We start from the raw sequence: 18,482 nt of genomic DNA, 5'->3' as shown, positions 1-18,482 counted from the left end.
TTAGGTATGAGGATCCTTAATTCACCTGTTCATCTTTCCTTTCAAAATGATCCTAATTTCTGTTTTACTTGGGCAGTTCTAGGAGAGTACTTACTGTGTTTTACTAGGGAGAGACCACAGATAATGTCTCTTGATGCCCTCTGAGTGCCTAATACATGACTAGTAGTGGGTGTACAATAAATAATCTTGCAATTAACGGACCCAGTATTCACTGGACCCTTTTCTTTGGAAGTTTATATGTAGTAAAATTCAGTTTCAGAGACTTATTTAAGATCATATAGTAGGAGAATCTAGACCTTCTAATTCCCAAACACCCTAATATCATGTCAGATCTTTTTAATATTATAATGGCTATTGTGATTGTCTAAAGGTTACTAAAAATGATTGTGCTCTGTGAGTCAGATATTGTTCTAGGTGTGGAGGACAGGAAGATAAATAAAAGTGATTTACCTGTCAAGAAAGCTAGGGTTAGGTAGAGGTCAGGAAATAACATGGTACACCCTAGTGCGGTAAGTACTAGGGCAGAGCTACGTACAGGGTACATATCATTCAAGGTCCAGTTGAAGACAGTAGAAACCATCATTGTGCCATTCCTGCTAGTTCTGTATCAGAAAAAGGGTTTCTCATGTTAAATTCTTGAGCACTACCTCAGACCTACTGAGACAGAAACTGAATCAAGCCCATCATGTGATTTTGATGCATGTCAAAGTTTGATAGCCTCTGCCGTATAAGCACAATAATTAGAATATAGATTTTAGAGTTAAATCTGTGAGTTTAAATGTTGGCTTTTGTATTTACCATTGGCGTGATTATGAGCCAGCGATTTTACCTTTCCTGGTCATCTAGGGATAACAATATTTACTTTGTAGAGTCAGAGTTGTGAAACTTAAGTGACATGGTATGGTCTATGCCTGTCACAGTGTGTGATACAGAATAGGCATTCCAAAAAGTCTTTTAGAAGAGACTTAGATCGAACTACCCCTAAATTAATCTACCCTGGAAAAAATTCATCAAGCATGTATGGAAGGTGACCTACTCTGCGCTGGCACTCTGCTTGTATCTTGTGGTGTCTTTATCCGTGGAGAGAGCAGAAATGGTAGGAGACATGCATGGGTTCTAGTCTTGGGGGTGGCTTATTTTACTTACTGAGCAGACAAGTACTTAAGGAAGTAACCATCTAAGATAAGAAATGATTAGGTGCATAATCAGTTGCTTAGTAATTTATGCTGCCAAAATAGTAAATATTGCAGAAGCTTAGGGAGGAGACCTGTCAGTGTGGGTTGATGTCAGTCAGAGATGGATTCCCGGAAGAGGCAGATGGGACACTATAAGCTATTGTGTGTCACTTAAATCTAATTTCCCAGGAGCATTTTTCTTTATTTACAAAGTTCATTTTTTAAAAAAATCATGAACCTTAAAATGTAGATAATTCAGAAAATAAGGCCAAAAAAATTACCAATAATCCTACAACTCAAAGACTCATGGCTAGACATTTGGGTAGGTTAACTGTTAGTCTTGTTTTAAAACATTCAAAAAATAATAGTTACTATTGCAGTGTGATAAATCTTTACATTCTATTTTGAGTTAATTCTTCATAATGCAATGATATTATTTCCCTTATTACAGATCTAAGTTTAATGATGATGTAAATAAATACTGTGTCACTTGCTTATTATTAAATAATATTCCCCTTCTAATTTCTAAAATGGTGCTTGAAGCAAACATTAAAAAATTGCTAGGCCGGGCGCGGTGGCTCACGCCTGTAATCCTAGCTCTTGGGAGGCCGAGGCGGGCAGATTGCTCAAGGTCAGGAGTTCAAAACCAGCCTGAGCAAGAGCGAGACCCCGTCTCTACTATAAATAGAAAGAAATTAATTGGCCAACTGATATATATAAAAAAAAAAAAAAATTAGCCGGGCATGGTGGCGCATGCCTGTAGTCCCAGCTACTCGGGAGGCTGAGGCAGAAGGATCGCTCGAGCCCAGGAGTTTGAGGTTGCTGTGAGCTAGGCTGACGCCATGGCACTCACTCTAGTCTGGACAACAAAGCGAGACTCTGTCTCAAAAAAAAAAAAAAAAATTGCTTACATTTCACATGATTTCCTTGGGATAGATTTTGAGATGTGGAATTACTGGTGTGTATAGTGTGGACATACATAATGCTTTTGATACATGTTATGAAATTATTTAGCAAAAGAAGCATTTGAATTTTTGCTCACTTTATTCCTGTTTTCATTCATTCAGTATATATGAGCTAGGCCCTATTCCAGTTGCTGGGGATATAGCAGGGAACAAAACAGGCAAAAATCCCTGCCTTCATAAAGCGTACATTCTAGTACCGAAAACAGATAAGTAAGTACATCGGATTCCCTAATATGAAAATCCAATATCCAAAGTGCTCCAAAAATCTAAAACTTTCTGAGTGCCAACGTGATGCTACAGGTTATCCTGAACACATTATTTTTTCATTGAATTAATGGTATCTCATATTTTTATTATTAAGTACTTAAGTGTGAATAAGTATAAATGATTGCTTATCAGTAGCATATAAATTCAGAGTGAGGAATGATGGTGATACCAGACAACCACAGATTGTCCTTATGATGACTAAGACAGTGATACCTTTACTTCCTGATGGTTCAATGTATACAAACTTTGTGCACAAAATTATTGAAAATAATATATATAAATTGTATAAAATCACCTTCAGACTATGTGTATAAGGTATTCAATGAATTTTGTGTTTAGACTTGGGGCCCACCCTCAAGATATCTCATTATGTATATGAAGTATTACAAAATCCAAAAAAATCTAAAATCTGAAACACTTCTGATCCAAAGCATTTTGGAAAAAGTAAACGTACCTTGTATGTAATATTTTAGATGGTAAAATGCTCTAAGGAGAAAAATAACACAGGAAAAGGAAATAAGTAATGGTGAGGATAAGGAAATTATAATTTTAAATAAGGTGGTTGCAGAAGACCACATTGGGGAACTAACTTGTGAATAAAGAGCTGACAGCAACATGCCTCATTGCTTGATATTTATTGGACAGAGTGAACATCAAGGGCATAGGCCATGAAGTTGAAGCATGGCATGCATGTTTGTGGAATAGCAGGTAGACCAGTGAGATTGGAACAGAGTTAGGAGAGGAGAATATAGTAGAAAGTGAGGTCAGAGAGTCACTGGTGAAGGGAGAACGTTTTAGAGGAGACACTGACTTGAGTTTTCCAGGATTCTTGTGGCTGCTATTTTGAGAACATACTATAGGGAATTGGAGGCAGAAGCAGGGAAACCTGTTAGGAGGCTACTGTAATAATCCAGGTAGAAAATGATGGTGGCTTAGACCAGGGCGGTAGTGATGGAGATGGAGAGAAATGGTCAGAATTTGAATGTATTTTGAAGATTTAGTTGACAGCATTGGCTGAAACATTGGATCTGAGATGTGAGAGAAAGATCAGGAGTTCAGTTTTGGACATATTCAATTTGAGATGTCAAGCAGAGATGTTGAGCAGACAGCTAGATAAATGAGGAGTTGGAAGAGATCTGAGCTGGATAAATACATTTAAAGTTGACAGTGCATATTTGTGTTTGAAGTGAGGAGACTGAAAAAGACCAGCGAAGGAAGGCTTTGAGAAAGAAATGTGAGGAAGTCCAAGTACTGAACTTTGGGGCCTTTCCATAGGAAGAGATCATCAAGCGCTTGAGGAGAAACCGGGGAGGCAGGAGAGTGGGCTTCTCTGGAAGCCGCATGAAGAAAGTAAGTCATTCTAGGAGGTGGAAGCAATCATGAGTGTAAAATGGGACTCACAGGTCAACAGTAAGGCTTGATAATTGATGTTAGCAGTAAAAGAAGGCCATTGGTGTGGCCATTGGTACACGAGTAGTTTCGGAGACAAGCTTGACTGCCATGGGTCCAAGAGAATGGGAGGAGACGAATTAGTGACAGTGAGTATAGACACTCTTTCAAAGAATTTGGCTAAAAATAGAATGAGAGAAATGGGGTGGTGGCTGTTGAGGAGTGGGCTTAACCTTCACTCCTTCCTTTTTAAAAAATGACATTGTATTACAATGGGCTTGACCTTTTAAAAAAAATTTGCAGAAATAATGGTGTGTTTGTATGCTGATGGGAAAGATTCAATAGAGAGGCAAAAGAAACACAGTGGGAGAATTGGTAGAGCTGTGTCTGAGTTGGTGAGAGGGATGGGATCCCCCTTTACAAGTAGACAAAGGGTCTTTGCAAGGGACACCTGTCGTAGGACGAAGGCAGAGTCTGTGGGGCAGAGGAGGTGGGTGGGTAGAGATGGTAGGATTCTCTTCTGATTGCTTTTCTTCTCTCAGCAAAGTGACAAGTTAGGTAATTAGTAGCAACTGAGGATGGAGAAGGTTGGAGGTTTGAGGAGAGAGTGAATAAATGAAGGAAAATATGGTATAATTACTGAATCATATTAAAGCTCACTTGCAATTAATAATCATGAATTTAAAGTCAGATTAGTCAGCATAGTTGTGTTTTTCTCCAGCCATAGTCAGCTACAGGGGTGCAGGTAGATAGTTGGATTTAACAAGGATTGGGGTTTTGCCAAGTGAGGTGACAAAGAGAGGCTCAAGGGAGTTGAGGATGTGTGTGAAGAAGCAGCTATAATAGAATTTAAGCTGTGTAAGGAGGATAGTGTAGACCTGATGCAGATGAAGAGCAGTGAAAAGATTGACAGAGTGTATATCCCTGCGGGGTAGAAGAAAGTAGAGTGCTACAGGGAATGAACTAGAAAGAGTAGAGGTGGATCATGCTTAGAGACCAAGATGCTTTCAATTTGGGATTACTGAGGAGGTTTCAGTTATTGAACATGGCAGAGTTTAGAGTATGACCATGGGAGGGAGTAGCTGAGGTTGGGTAGATGGCGAGATTGTTGGGGGGAAGAGGCCCCAACAATCAAGAGTTCAGGGGCCGGGCGTGGTGGCTCATGCCTGTAATCCTAGCACTCTGGGAGACCGAGGCGGGCGTATTGCTTGAAGTCAGGAGTTCGAAACCAGCCTGAGCAAGAGCGAGACCCATCTCTACTACAAATAGAAAGAAATTAATTGGCCAACTAATATATATATATAGAAAAAATTAGCCGGGCATGGTGGCACATGCCTGTAGTCCCAGCTACTCGGGAGCCTGAGGCAGAAGGATCGCTCGAGCCCAGGAGATTGAGGTTGCTGTGAGCTAGGCTGACGCCACGGCACTCACTCTAGCCTGGGCATCAAAGTGAGACTCTGTCTCAAAAAAAAAAAAAAAAAAAAAAAAAAAAAGAGTTCAGGGATTTGGACGGATCATCTCTGTGTGAATAGTGAAACTGACAAGACTGTGGTGAGAACAACGTCAGAGTGAGTGACAGTGCACTATGAGCCACAAATTCAAGGGATGAAGAGTAACCTGGGATTAGAAGATGGGAATATAGTCTGGTAACCTGAGATCAGACTCAGGTTTTGGAGAATAAGGAGGAAAAATGGTCTGGCAGTGGCAACAAGGAACAGAAATCACTTATAGCACGTCTGGGCCAATGAGAGGGAGGGGTAGAGAAGAAACATCCACCATTGGAAGACCCCAGAGGAAGCCAGCTTTTGGTTGGAGTAAGACATTAAGGGAATTTATAGAGAAGAGGATGAGAATGTTGCTGCTGGCTGGCTATGAGTGCCAAAAGCAAGTAAGAGTTTCATGACTTGGGGAGCAATATATGAGTGTGACAGTTTTGCTGTTCCTTTGGCAGACTCATTTAAAATTCATTGCACTTTTGATGGAGGACATAGTTGTCTTTTAAAAATTTTTAAAAGTGCCAGTGTGGTTGTGACTGACTGTTAATTCATATAAGAATATACAATTGGCCACATTTATAAATTGTGATGCCTAAGTGCATCTTTTGAAAGGGTCTTATTTAGATAGTGGTAAGAAGAGAAAGATGAACTGAGCATGTCAAATTTTGTGGGAAACTGAATTGATTAGGCTGGCTGGATTTAAGGATTCATATTTAAGTGAGAGAGATGAAGCTGGGTGGGTTGACCTTAATGGCTAGACTGAGGATTCTAAGCTATTATAATAACTTTGCAACATAAAGGTCTTGAAACATTAAAAGTGGCAGAGGTCCCCCCCCAAAAAAAATTTAATGTAGAATTACCAGATGATCCAACAGTTTGACTTGTGGATATATACCCAAAAGAAGTAAAAGCAGATACTTGGACAGATACTTGTGTACCCATATTCATAACAGCTTTATTTAAAATAGCCAAAATGTGGAAGTAACCTAAGTGTCCATTGATGGAGTAATGGATAAACAGTGTGGTGTGTACATATAGCGGGATATTATTCATCTGTGAAAAGGAAATTCTGATGCATTCTACATCATGAATAACCTTCAAGACATTATGCTAATTGAAAGGAGCTAGTCTTGAAAGGACGAATATTGTATGATTCCACTGATGTAAGGTAGCTAGAGTCATCAAAGTAATAAAAAACAAAGTAGAATGGTAGATGCTAGGGGCTGGGAAAAGGGGATAATGAAAGGCTGGTGTTTAATGAGTTCAGAGTTTCAACTGGGGAAGATGAAAAATTTCTGGAAATGGAAGGTGGTTTGGAACAACCACGTGAATACACTGAATGCCGTAGCACTATACACTTAGAGGAGCAAAACAGTGAATTTTATGTTATGTATATTTTATTGCAATTTTAAAAAGTGGTATAGATTAGGCACTGTTTCTCCAATGGTACATGTAAGGACGAGGCACAGTGGCTTGTTCCAAGTGGGGGAGAGGCACAGTTTTGGTAAAAGGAAGTCTTCTGCTTGACAGGCTTAGTGGTGCCAGCTTTATCTGTCCTGTATCATTAGTTTGCTCTTAGCATTGGGGTTCTCAGTATGGTTTAGAGGTACTTGGAAACACATTTTCTTAAGTAGGAAAACATTTTCTGTGTTTTTATTCACAGTTTGTTAAGTAAATGATTTTTTTCATAGATGATGCAAGGATAATCTCTAGCCTTCAAAATCTCTCTGTTTTTAATAAGAATTTGTCTTTTAAATATTGTATTTATTAGTTGAACTGAGTGCTCATTACTTTGGAGCCATTTTATTTATATCCTGAACTTGGCAAAGGAATATAAATAAAGAAATTGGAAAGCTCTCATTCATAATCTGCTAAGGCCTGTTTTACGACAACATGTTTTAGTTATTTGTCCAGATGTATTCTTATTGTTGAGTCACAATAATGACTAGAAGACAGATCAACAGGAGCATGTAAATAAATAAAGCCAAAAGGGAAAGCCAGTGTTGGTTTCTTTGGAGTCTGATGGATCCAGGCTGAAATCCTAGCTTTGTTACTTAACTCTGAATTTGTTTATAGGGAACCTCACTTTTCTTATTTATAAAATAGGGATACATCTACTTACCTAGCAGGGTTGTTAGGATTAAATAAGATAATAAATTAAGCCACTTTTGACGATGACTGGTACACCCAGGCATTGAATAAGTGGTGGCTGGTAATATTTTAATTGTTACTACAAAAAATGTTTAGTGGGACTTTGTTTCTGAAATCTCGTATGCAAACTTAGAAAGCAAAGGAATTAGCAGAAAGGTCCTTCAATTTATACAGATTTACCTCAGGGTTTCTGTAAAATCTGGGAGCGTCCCTAGTGTATTTGATGTTTACAGATCATTAGCAAAACAGATGCCAGGAGGCAAATAAACTGTAGCTTAAGGATTTTGGAACCACTGACACTGTAGAGAAAATTGGTTTCTGATAAAGTTATAACATTTCTAAGTAAGCAATAGAAGGCAATGGGAAAATTTTAATTGGGTTTATAAAAGTTTATTTTAGGAACACATGTATTTCCAATTTGAGGCACACCTATACATCTGTAGCCATCTAATTTATAGTGCTTGCTTATTTCTCCATTGGGGTTAATAACATAACAACAACTAATATTTATTGTGTGCTTACTACATGCCAATGTGATCTTTAGGAAGCCTGTAGCATTCAAAGGCTTGTTTTCAATTGGATGTTTTAAAATTGGCCTTTTATCTACTTGGAGAGACATAGGGTATTTAATGGGTTTATTTTGTTCTATTATGCACAAAATATTTGTTGGGTATTGATAATAGGCAAGACATTTTGTAGGAGATAAAACTCAAACATGATACTTGGCCTCACAAAATACCTATTCACTGTATACTGTTCAGAAGGGGGCATGTCGTGTCATGAGATGAGCCTTGATCTAGTCCTGGACTCTACCCCTGCCTCTGTCACTTCTTCCTGGAAGCTTTTTCTGTCCCCCTTAGGACAAGGCCATATGCCCCTGTGCTAATCCCTAGCATAGCACTTACCAAGCCCCCATGGTAACTGCTTGTTTAATTCTCTGTGTTCTCCATTAGGGTTAGTTATACTGTGAACTTCTGGAGGGTGGGGACCATGGCTTATTCATCAATGGGGCCAGCCCCATCAGAGCATTAGTACCATGAATGAATGCTAATTTCCCAACTTTGGACAAGTGATAACCTATTGCTTTCTTTAACTATGATAAAATTGATAGTCCAAGTAGCATTGCTTTGTCATGAAGGTAAAATCAGAAATTTTATATAAAATGTCTGTCACAGCACCTGGCAATAGTGGGTATTCCATCATTAGTTTTTATATTTGAGTAAATAATTATCTCTTTTCACCAAATTTGACAGATGTGATATATCTATTTGTGAAAGCCATATGCAGTGATGTCACGTTTGTAGTACATAAAGGGCACAGCTGTCATTTAGGCTAAGACTAAATTAATTATTCACATTGGCATAAAAATGTGACATTAAGGTTACTCATTCAAAAAGGTGGGATAAAATGAATATAACTCATAGAAAAATTACATAGAAGCCTGAGATTATAATCACTGAAATATCTTCATCTACATTATCTATCAATTTGATAGATTTTAGGAATTAGTTCCAAACTTTGAACTAATTAAAAAAAACCCCTAAATAGTTAAATAATAATTAAAGTTGAAAACTAAGATATTCACTGGGGGAAAAGGTAAGTGTAAATAAGCATATTCTTCTGACCTTTTTTTTTTCCCCCTCCAGCACACCCTACCCTTGCTTTTCCATTTTAAAGCTCTCTTTTTAATTTCACTTATGTTTGAATTTTGGAATTTATGTGGCACAAGTTTTGCTTTAGGATCAGACTGCTATTCCTTTTGTAGATGAAGTTAGTTATGAAAAACATTTCAAATTATCAGTAAGTAGTGGCATTTACTGGTTAAAATCTATCAGCATTCTGTAGTAAGAAAGATGAGACTCCCTAGATTTTACTGTGTAATGTCAATGGCCTCATTATTTGTAGAACAGCTGATGCATTTAGGACTTGTTGATTCACTTAATTGGTAACTGTACTACATTCATAACTTCAACAACTGAAAACAATAGGTCAGTGTCTGCTGTTTATGCATAAATAGTCACATCGGAGGAGGATATGTCTGAAAGGCAGAATATGTTAGTCTGAGGAGGAATGTGGCATATGAATGGCTCCATCGCTTGCCATACTGAGGTGGGTTTTGCTCTCCTTCCTTGAATAATGCCATTTGTTTTGTTACAGGTGTTGATGGTCAACTGGTCCTAAGTTACCACACTGGCTGCTTGAAATTGTATTTGATTATATTTTAAATGCCAGCGTTGAGGGAAAACATTAGAATAGATTCATGGTTAAAAAATGTGATGACTCAAAGTTTTTCTGTCTTAACAGTTAGAAGACTGTTTAAGAACAAAAAGTTAATACCTGGAATAGAATTTTTAAAAAAGTAACAAATTTTATTTGTACGTGGAAACCATATAAATGTTCATTTAAAGCACTTTGAAATGATTTTTCCTCCCAACTTGCGAATGAGAGTCCTTTGAAATTTTAGGGTCAAATCTGTGTTTTAGAATCAGTAATTTTGTTTTGAAAGGAGTAATCTTTTATTTAAAAAATATTTAAAAGGAAAGACAACATAAACCTTTTTGTTTTATTGTCAAGGCAAAGGAAAACATGATTTTTTTTTAACTATGTAAAACATTTGAAACATTTCTTTCAAAAATGTATTTTTAATAAGTAAATTTTAACTATCATAAATAGAATAATTTACTAGAATAATTATGTTTAGTTAAATTGCTAAACTACTGATTCAGGTGTTTTATAATATAAAGTAAATGCAGCTGAATTTTTGTAGCTTTAATGGGTTTGATAGTATCCTTGAAGCTTTTTGTTTAGCTTAGTCCAGTTTGCAATCCTACTATCAAAATACTTTAATTCTGCATTATGCAAAAACATTAACTTTTCTTCTTGAAGATTAAAAGAAACCTTATTTCTGAGTGTGTTTTGGAAAGACTGAGTTTGTCCTCAAAATGTACAACTTGCTAGACTATTTTCAGGGATTCTACATGTTTAGTGTGCAAAATTTGAAAACATCATTAGTGAAAGAGCAGTGTAGTGGACTATTATCCCGTTTGCAGCATATTCCCATCTTCTCATCTGGAAAATTAAATCTGATTACAGCTTGGATTAACATTTATGGTTGTGGGGAGAAGAAGATAGTATCTTAAACTCCATGAAATTAAACAATGAGATTATATCGTGTGTAGCTAATGTTAAAGTCCTGCTTTTTAAAGGGCTGATTTTGTAATTGTAAGCTTTAAATTTGTTTAATATTTTATCTCTCATTGACTGAAATATCCTAGAGATAATGATTGGATGAATTCAGTAGGCATTAAATGTAATGTTTTCTGCCTTGATACCTAGCATTTTAAAAGTGAAAGCAGTGTAGATTCCCGTGTTATCTGCTACATTTGCAGTTTCTCTTAAATCACCTAGAAGAGCTCCAGATATAGAAGATAATGACATTTGGTTAGTACGCACGCAGTTGTTATGCGTTTCATGCAAAATGAAGTCAGTATATTTTTTAATAATCAGTTTAAGAATATGTCATACTTTGACTCTTCAAATGGAGTCATTGGTGTGACAGGGAAACAGGAAAATAATTTGGTAAGATACGTGTGTCTGTGTACACACATACTAGTTACTAATGTACAAATGAGCCCTCATACATAACCACAGTACTTTTATGAATTATTTTGCATTTCTGTTGTAAAAGATCTGTCTACCACGTTTTCTAGGAACTTTAAGCCTAAGGCAGAACTCAAGGTTTTTGGAGCCTGTGTAAAATAATTTATAGCACCTTTCCACTAAGTCTTGCCCACACTCTTATTCTATTAATTAAACATCCTGTGGCAATCTGGTATATCTTAAAGATTTAAAACTATGTATAGTAGAAGACTAGAAGACATAGACTGTTGAGATGGAAGAAAACTAGCCTTTCTTTAAAAAAAGAAAAAAAGTAAGATATGTTTGTTTTGGAGATCAATTTTTTCCTGCTGTGGAGACATAGCTTTTTAAATATGGTCGTGTTCTGTGCCTGGATGATAATGTGGTTTTGGGGGTCCCGTACTGTGAGACGTCTGCTTTAAATACAGAAATGCTTCTTGTGGTCTTCAGAGACAGTGGTGCACACGTGTTTCTGTGGAGGCAGCCTCTTAGAGAGCCATGGTGCTGGGACACCACATTGCCATGGTGTGAAACCTCGTTTGAGAACGAACTGCCTCTTTTAGGCCTATTTGGTTGGTTAAGAGATATGTGGACTCTTTCGAACTATACATATTATTGGCAAGATATTTGAAATACAATTTTTTTTTGATAAAATGTCTTCCTAAGAGATGATGAAATTGATTTTTAAGTTTGTAAGGCTCTATTACTTAAATCAGGAGAAAGTTGCTGAAAGAGGAGGATAAGGAAAAAAGAGTGTGCTATGTGCCACTGTATTAATGCTCTTAATTTCTGTCAGAGGGACAATTCTTAGTGAAAAAGCTTGACATATGCCGATAACTATATTCCGACTGCCAATTGCCTAAGCAAATTAGGTTACTTTTTTCCATGGTAGTACTCTTATCTGCAGATTTTTTTGTGTTGAAAGTTAGCTGTTTGGTGACACTGCATTTGGTGGTGAGCTTATGAATGTGAGAAGGTGTTTTGGAACGTTAGCAATTATAGCACTGGATGGTGGATAATGAAATAGATATATAAATATTAGACCGATGCACAGTTTTCCAGTGTATGTTATTTTCCATATAAAGATATAGAACATTTCATAAAATGTTCCCAGACCATTTAAAACTCAAAGAAATGCAGCTGACGCAATGAAATACATAGAGTACTTGTAAAAACATACAGACACGCAAGTGGATTGCTGCCAGACAGAAAATTTAAAGGCGGTTTGCTTAACTGCAGGGTGCTAGATTTTGTACATGTGCCATGCTGAAACTGTTAGTAAGGCGGGTGTTGTGTTGCTTGAGAAAAGCAGATTGTATTTGGACCTTTTTAACTCAGATGTTTCCAATGTCGATATTTTGGTGACATTATGGCATGGTGAGTGACTCAATGTGAAAAAAGAAGATTTCAACCTCCTGTATAAAATAGACAGTTTAAGAAAATTCAAACGAATTATTTGCAGTTTTTGTGTTAATTTTTATAAAATGGCTTTCATAGTTGTTAACTATCAGACTGGATCTCTGAGCTAATTGAATGGAACTTTATAGGTTGGACTTTGGTTTTAAAAAGCATTGCCTTTTTCTTTCTTTCTTTCTTTCTTTCTTTCTTTCTTTCTTTCTTTCTTTCTTTCTTTCTTTCTTTCTTTCTTTCTTTCTTTCTTTCTTCTGTATTGCTTTAAAGAATGTTAAGGACGCATGAAGTTTATTTTTTAAACACCAGGGGCCTTAACAAAAAGCAATTAAAAGTTTTGTGCTTGAATCATAGTAAATCATAATGCATGTATTATCTTGGAGCATTATTCTGTTAAAATCTGGGAATCTCATTTTAAGGATAGCCTAAGGACAGTTGAAGGAATTTAATTGATGGTGTTTAAGTTGCCTACCATAGAGGCAGTGTTTAGGATAATATGGTTTTGAATGGCCTCCATCTTGGCATTCCATGGTCATCTTTACCTTCAGTGTGTTAAGATAGGTTGGTTTTTTTTTTTTCCAACCATTTTCCTTCTCTTTTTCAATTTTATTATATTATATATATGAATGAAATATATTTTTAAAATATATTTTCTTGTTATAATATGTTTCTTATTAATGTAATAAACTAAAGAGATTTAAGAACCTTCTCTCACCTATGTATAAGAAACTTATTTTTTTAATTGAAGAATATACTATAAATTTTGGGTTCTGATCCTTATCCCTTCACAAAATGGCAATAGAAAAATAGTCTTTGGTTTTATTTTCATAAGTATGATGCTTCTCAAGAAACACAAACTACTGCAAGAAAGAGGGCATGATATTAAAGATTTATATGTGAGTTATTTCTGTGTGAAGTTTTTTAGTTGAAGAATAACTGTTAACCACGTGTCAATTGGAAGAAAAAGAATAAGCCTTAGGTGATTTTGTGGCTTTCCCAACCTCTTGTTTTTTTATGTCCCTTGGTGGCTTAGAGTTGTATTTTTTTGGTCTCTGGGCCAAATTTTAAGTTATTTATATATGTTTTTGGGAACTATAGCCACTGCTCTCTTTTTTCTGGCTCCCTTGTTCCCCTTCCTTCACTCCCTCTTTACCCTCCCGACCCCATTGCATACACCATTAGAGGTTTACCCTCCTGACCCCATCCCGACCCCATTAGAGGTTTGTTGGGCAACAGGCTGCCCCCCTTTGTATCCTGCTGGCAAATTCTTCTCTGTAGGCCTAGTACTTTTAGTACTTTTTCTGCCACAGTGTTGGCACCCTCTGGCCTCTGTCTCACAGGGCTGAGTCCTTGTGTGGTTTTAGCCTGCAGGCCAAATACAGGCAACAGCTTCTTCCTTTGGCCCACCAGGCAGCCCCGAATTGGTACTGTGGGCACATTACTCCAGAATTCTACTGGTCACAGTCTAGACACATCATTGGTCCCTTCCCAGTAGCTGAAGATGAGGGTAAAGAAAGATTGATCCCCAGTTTTTAAGCCAATCAGAAGAGAGCTGATAAGCTCTCTTTAAGCCAATCTCAAGAGCTAAACTGGTTTGCAGATAGTTTCACCTTTTTTGCACCGCCCATTTTGGGAAGCACTATTTTTGGTGTGGCATTTTGAATATTCCTGCTTTTGTTGGCTATCCTTGGGTTTTAATGAGTAACATCTATGGGCTTTAATGACTTGAAAACTTGAATTTCTAGGATTTAAATGTAGTATGTGAATAGGCCCTTAGTATTTTCTCTTTTTGATTCTTCATGAAAGAACAATGAACTGCATTTCTGTATTGTGATTTGGAGAGTTTTAACTTTTACATGGATTCACTTGCACAGAGAAGTAAATGAGTGTTTTAGTGTGGTTTTTAAAGATAGCTATGAAAAGTAAATAGTATATATTGTGATCACTGTTAGAGGGGAGACCCTCACATACTGTGCTTTTCCATAAGCCTTTTGAATTGATACATGATTCCTCAAATAGATATTATTCTGATCACTCCTCTTACTGTGTCTCTGAGGAATCAAACCTTTTTCTTATTAGAAAAGGTTGAATGTTTTTGTAATCAATAGTAAGTGAAGTGCTAATAGCTTTTAATTAGTTCACTTCTGTATTGACTTAGAGAAGATGGCATTGGATTACCTTGCAATTATAATTGAAGAATAAAGTGATCCCTTTAGTAATTCCATTTTAAATAGATGGTCATGAAAGGTATTTTCACCTTTGTATTTTTATAGTTTCTGAGCAAGTCTAAATATATCAGATGGAATGTAATTTCTCATATATTTTGTTTACACTGACAAGCCCAAAGCATTGATTCTGTTTTGAAGAAAACTTTGTCTAGTTTTATCTGCATTTTCAAAGAATTCATAAACACATGGGGGATGATATATTTTGTTTGTAAAAGAGTGAGTTTTACATTTGTTCCTTGAAAGAATTCTTCCCTCACTCACCCTCTCTCCCCAGTGTGAAACTGGTGCTTAAGGTGGCTTATCAAGCACACATCTGTAACTATGAAAAGGAGGTTTCTGATTAGAGAAGAAAAAAGTCAAACAGGTTTAAGACTCATTTTCTCTGGAAAAATATATTGAAGGCAATTTGCAGCTGGCAAGATTTTTGCATTAGGTAATAGTCTAAAGTTAACAGTAGCATCAGGTCTTTAAAATTTTTCTTTTTTATATTTCTGGAGGAGGGTAATGGGAGTGCCTTGCCGAGTCCTTCCTTGTGCTCATCAACATAGCAGCCTCAGCTGCCCCCCTTGGATCCCCTGCCAGGGCTGCTATCATCTTCTGATCAAATATTAATGTGTGATCCTCTGCTTGCTCACTAATCCAAAGCCAATTAATATTATCTGTCAATTATTTACAGATCCTGAGGTGCAGAGGCAATTCCCGGAGGACTACAGTGACCAGGTTCGGAATGCGTAATTAATTTTTTACATGACAAAATTTATTTCAGAGTTGTTCAACATATTATTACTGTTCTTTTTACTGAAAGAGATAAATGAATTTTTAGAAGAGAAGAAAAGCAGTAATTAGGAACCAAAGACAAAAAGTAAAACATATTGAATTAGGATTGAAAAATATTGGTGCTACATTTGGGGTATTATCTTAGGGGTAAAATGCACAGAAAGTAAGGAAGAAAACCTGTCACAAATTTTACTTCTTACTTTGAGGTGTGTTACAGTCTGCAGTTCATTAGGAAATCCTTTTTGGATTGCCTGTAAACTTTTAATTTTTTTTAATGCTATTTAAACAGTCAAGAAGCAGTGTAATAAAAAAAGGAAGGAGGAGGGAACTTTATAACATTTCCTGGAATTTGAAATAGATAATGAACTATGTGTTTTGGTAATACTGAAAGGAGAAGCTACACATGCAGGGATGGTCTTTAGGGTGAGGGTGGTTCTGATGATGCTAGTGAAAGTTAGCCGGTTGGTTCTGCCACCTCAAATTTCGGGCATTCTGCAAGCATAGGATGGAGTGGAAGGAACTATTTTACTCACAAAATAGTACTGAAGTTCTGATGTTACTCTACTCTTTATAATTAGTTCTAGGTTATACATTCAGGATTCCAGTTTCTATCTTGAGAAATATTGGAGATGTTTTGTAGCTTTTTTTGGGTACCTTACATTTTTAGTTCAAATATGTAATTTGGTGTACTTTTTTAAGAGCAGTTTTGAAATAAAAACATTTTTTGGTTACACTGCGTAAGACAATTTTATAAAACCTTTCACATGTGAGATATTGTACACGAAAACAGCATGTTTCTGAAGTACATCCATTTAATTTTTTCTGTTAAAAATCTTTGAATCAGGATGAAATGGAATAGAAATACCCACTACAGTAGTAGTAACACCTTTGCAGTGTGGCCTCCTGTATAAAGAGTAAGGTATCTGATACATCTTTATGAATAAAGGGGACAGAATGTGACCAGGAATATAACTGGATAATCAGTATAATGAAATGCTTTGTAATGAAATTTTATGGTATAAGAACCCAAGAGAACTGATGTGGTTTGCTTTGTGTCTGATCTCAAGACTTTTAAATAAGATTTAAAAAAGTACTAGAATCTATCTACTCTACCCCTTCATGTTCTACCAAGAGAGTTAAATTTTTATTTTGTCTTAAATTACTACAGGATTGAGCCCTTTGGATTTAAACTACACAAGCCACAGATTATAGGACCTTTTCATTAATGATTTTTTTCTTTAAACAATACCTATAGGGTAGAAGATCTTAAAGTATTGTTTAGAATACACTGGAGGGTATTGCTTTTAACAAAATTTTTGTTCTAAAATCTTGTGTCTAGGTAAATAACCTTTCTGGTCCCATGATCTGAATTACCTAGTGAGAGAAAATTCTATAGGAGAAAACTTAAAATGACATAGTTACCATCTGGGTCTGTTCCTTTAAACAGAGTTTCTTACTATATCTGAAAGTTTTTTAACAACATGATTTCTTTTTTAGGGTAACTTTTAAAAACTGGATGGGTAATATGTTTATGACAAAAAATGTAGAAAACATAGATAAAGCAAGAATAAATTTTTAAAAAATGAAAAGAAAGAAAATATAAGTCATCTGTTATTTTACTACTCAAAGATAATTACTGTAACAATTTGGTGTTTCTCTTTCCATGTTTATTTCTGAGTGTACATGTAAGTTTGTGTGTTTGAGGAGAGTATATATGTATGTGTATGTTTGCATACATGTACTGTACATGCATATGTGTGTACAGAGAACAATATAGACTATTATCAATTCTGTCATTGCATATGGAGCTGGTTTATTGATAGATATTATGTTATGAACTTCTATAGTTTGGTTAATGGATGGCTTTATAAGTATTTCATATATTGAAACTGGAATAATTAAAATGATAATATGAACCTAAACAGTAATGATAGCTTTAGTTATTTTAAAGGTGCACATATGATAGTAGTATTTGTTTTCTTTGTTTAGATCAGAGACATAGTTTTGAAATTTGGAAAATGTTATTCAAGGGCTAGAGGTAAACTTCTAAGACTGTGGTTATCTCTGCCTGATTTAGCATCTCCTTTGACTTGACACAAATTATTTATTTCCCTTTTTCACTTCACATAACTCAAGAAATGATTAATGAAGGATGTGCTTTGTTTTTGTACACATACCTCTAAATTCCCAGAAATTTGAGAGTTGTACGTACTGGTAAAGAGAATGAGAACTGAGTGTTTCTTATTTATCTTTTTATCATTTAGGTTCTAATCTTATATTTTTCTTCTTTGCATTTATTAGATTAAACCAAATTATCTTTTCCTGTGGTATACCTATTATAAAGGAAGTCTTAGAAATATTTCCATTATATACAAACCTTAAAAGCTGAGTATGCACTTAATCTAGACAACATTTCTAGTATTAAAACATTTATGTTGTAATCCATAAGGAACATTTGCGATAATTCATCATAAAGTAAAAGCACTTATTACCATACATGTGCGCGTGTGCTCGCGCACACACACGCACGCACATGCACACACACACACAAATTCCCTCCCAGTTTTTCTTCTCATTCGCCTAAACTATCAGTGCTTGTTTTTACATATAGTGTATTTCCCATGTACCAGCACACTTGATCAGAGACGCTTGCTGCTGCTAGATGTTTTATTCTGTGTGTTCTTTGTACCTTACAGTAAAAGAATCTGTCACAAATTATTGTGGCTCACTGCTTTAGAAACTGAGAAAAAAGGGAGGTTAGATTGACATCTGTGACTGAATAATGATGACCAGCCTTTTGGCTCTCCTTGAGCCACAAAGCTAGCACTGCCTTTAGAGTGGAAAAAGAAGTAAGAAGAAAGGGGAGGGATAAAAGAGAGTTACAAATCTGTGGTCCCGGAGATGTATTACTGTTGGGCCAGTTGTCTGCGTGGTATGATAATCCATTTTGATCTTCTCTGTCTTAATTGTCTGCTAAAGACAAAT

General features: G+C 36.0%; 1 protein-coding gene across 4 annotated transcripts in view; it reads left to right on the top strand.

Annotated features, from left to right (window-relative positions):
* DENND1A (DENN domain containing 1A) overlaps positions 1-18,482 on the top strand; it is a 493,327-nt gene that overhangs the window by 105,561 nt on the left and 369,284 nt on the right. For all 4 annotated transcript variants that reach the window (XM_012771853.2, XM_012771851.2, XM_012771850.3 and 1 more), the window contains exon 3: positions 15,397-15,440. In XM_012771853.2, the coding sequence (XP_012627307.2) occupies positions 15,397-15,440 (44 nt within the window). The remainder of the gene's footprint in view (positions 1-15,396; positions 15,441-18,482) is intronic.

Source organism: Microcebus murinus, chromosome 12 (genome assembly GCF_040939455.1).
Source record: "Microcebus murinus isolate Inina chromosome 12, M.murinus_Inina_mat1.0, whole genome shotgun sequence".
Classification (NCBI taxonomy): domain Eukaryota; kingdom Metazoa; phylum Chordata; class Mammalia; order Primates; family Cheirogaleidae; genus Microcebus; species Microcebus murinus.
Note: the sequence above shows the minus strand (reverse complement) of the source record. Positions and strands in the feature narration are given on the sequence as shown.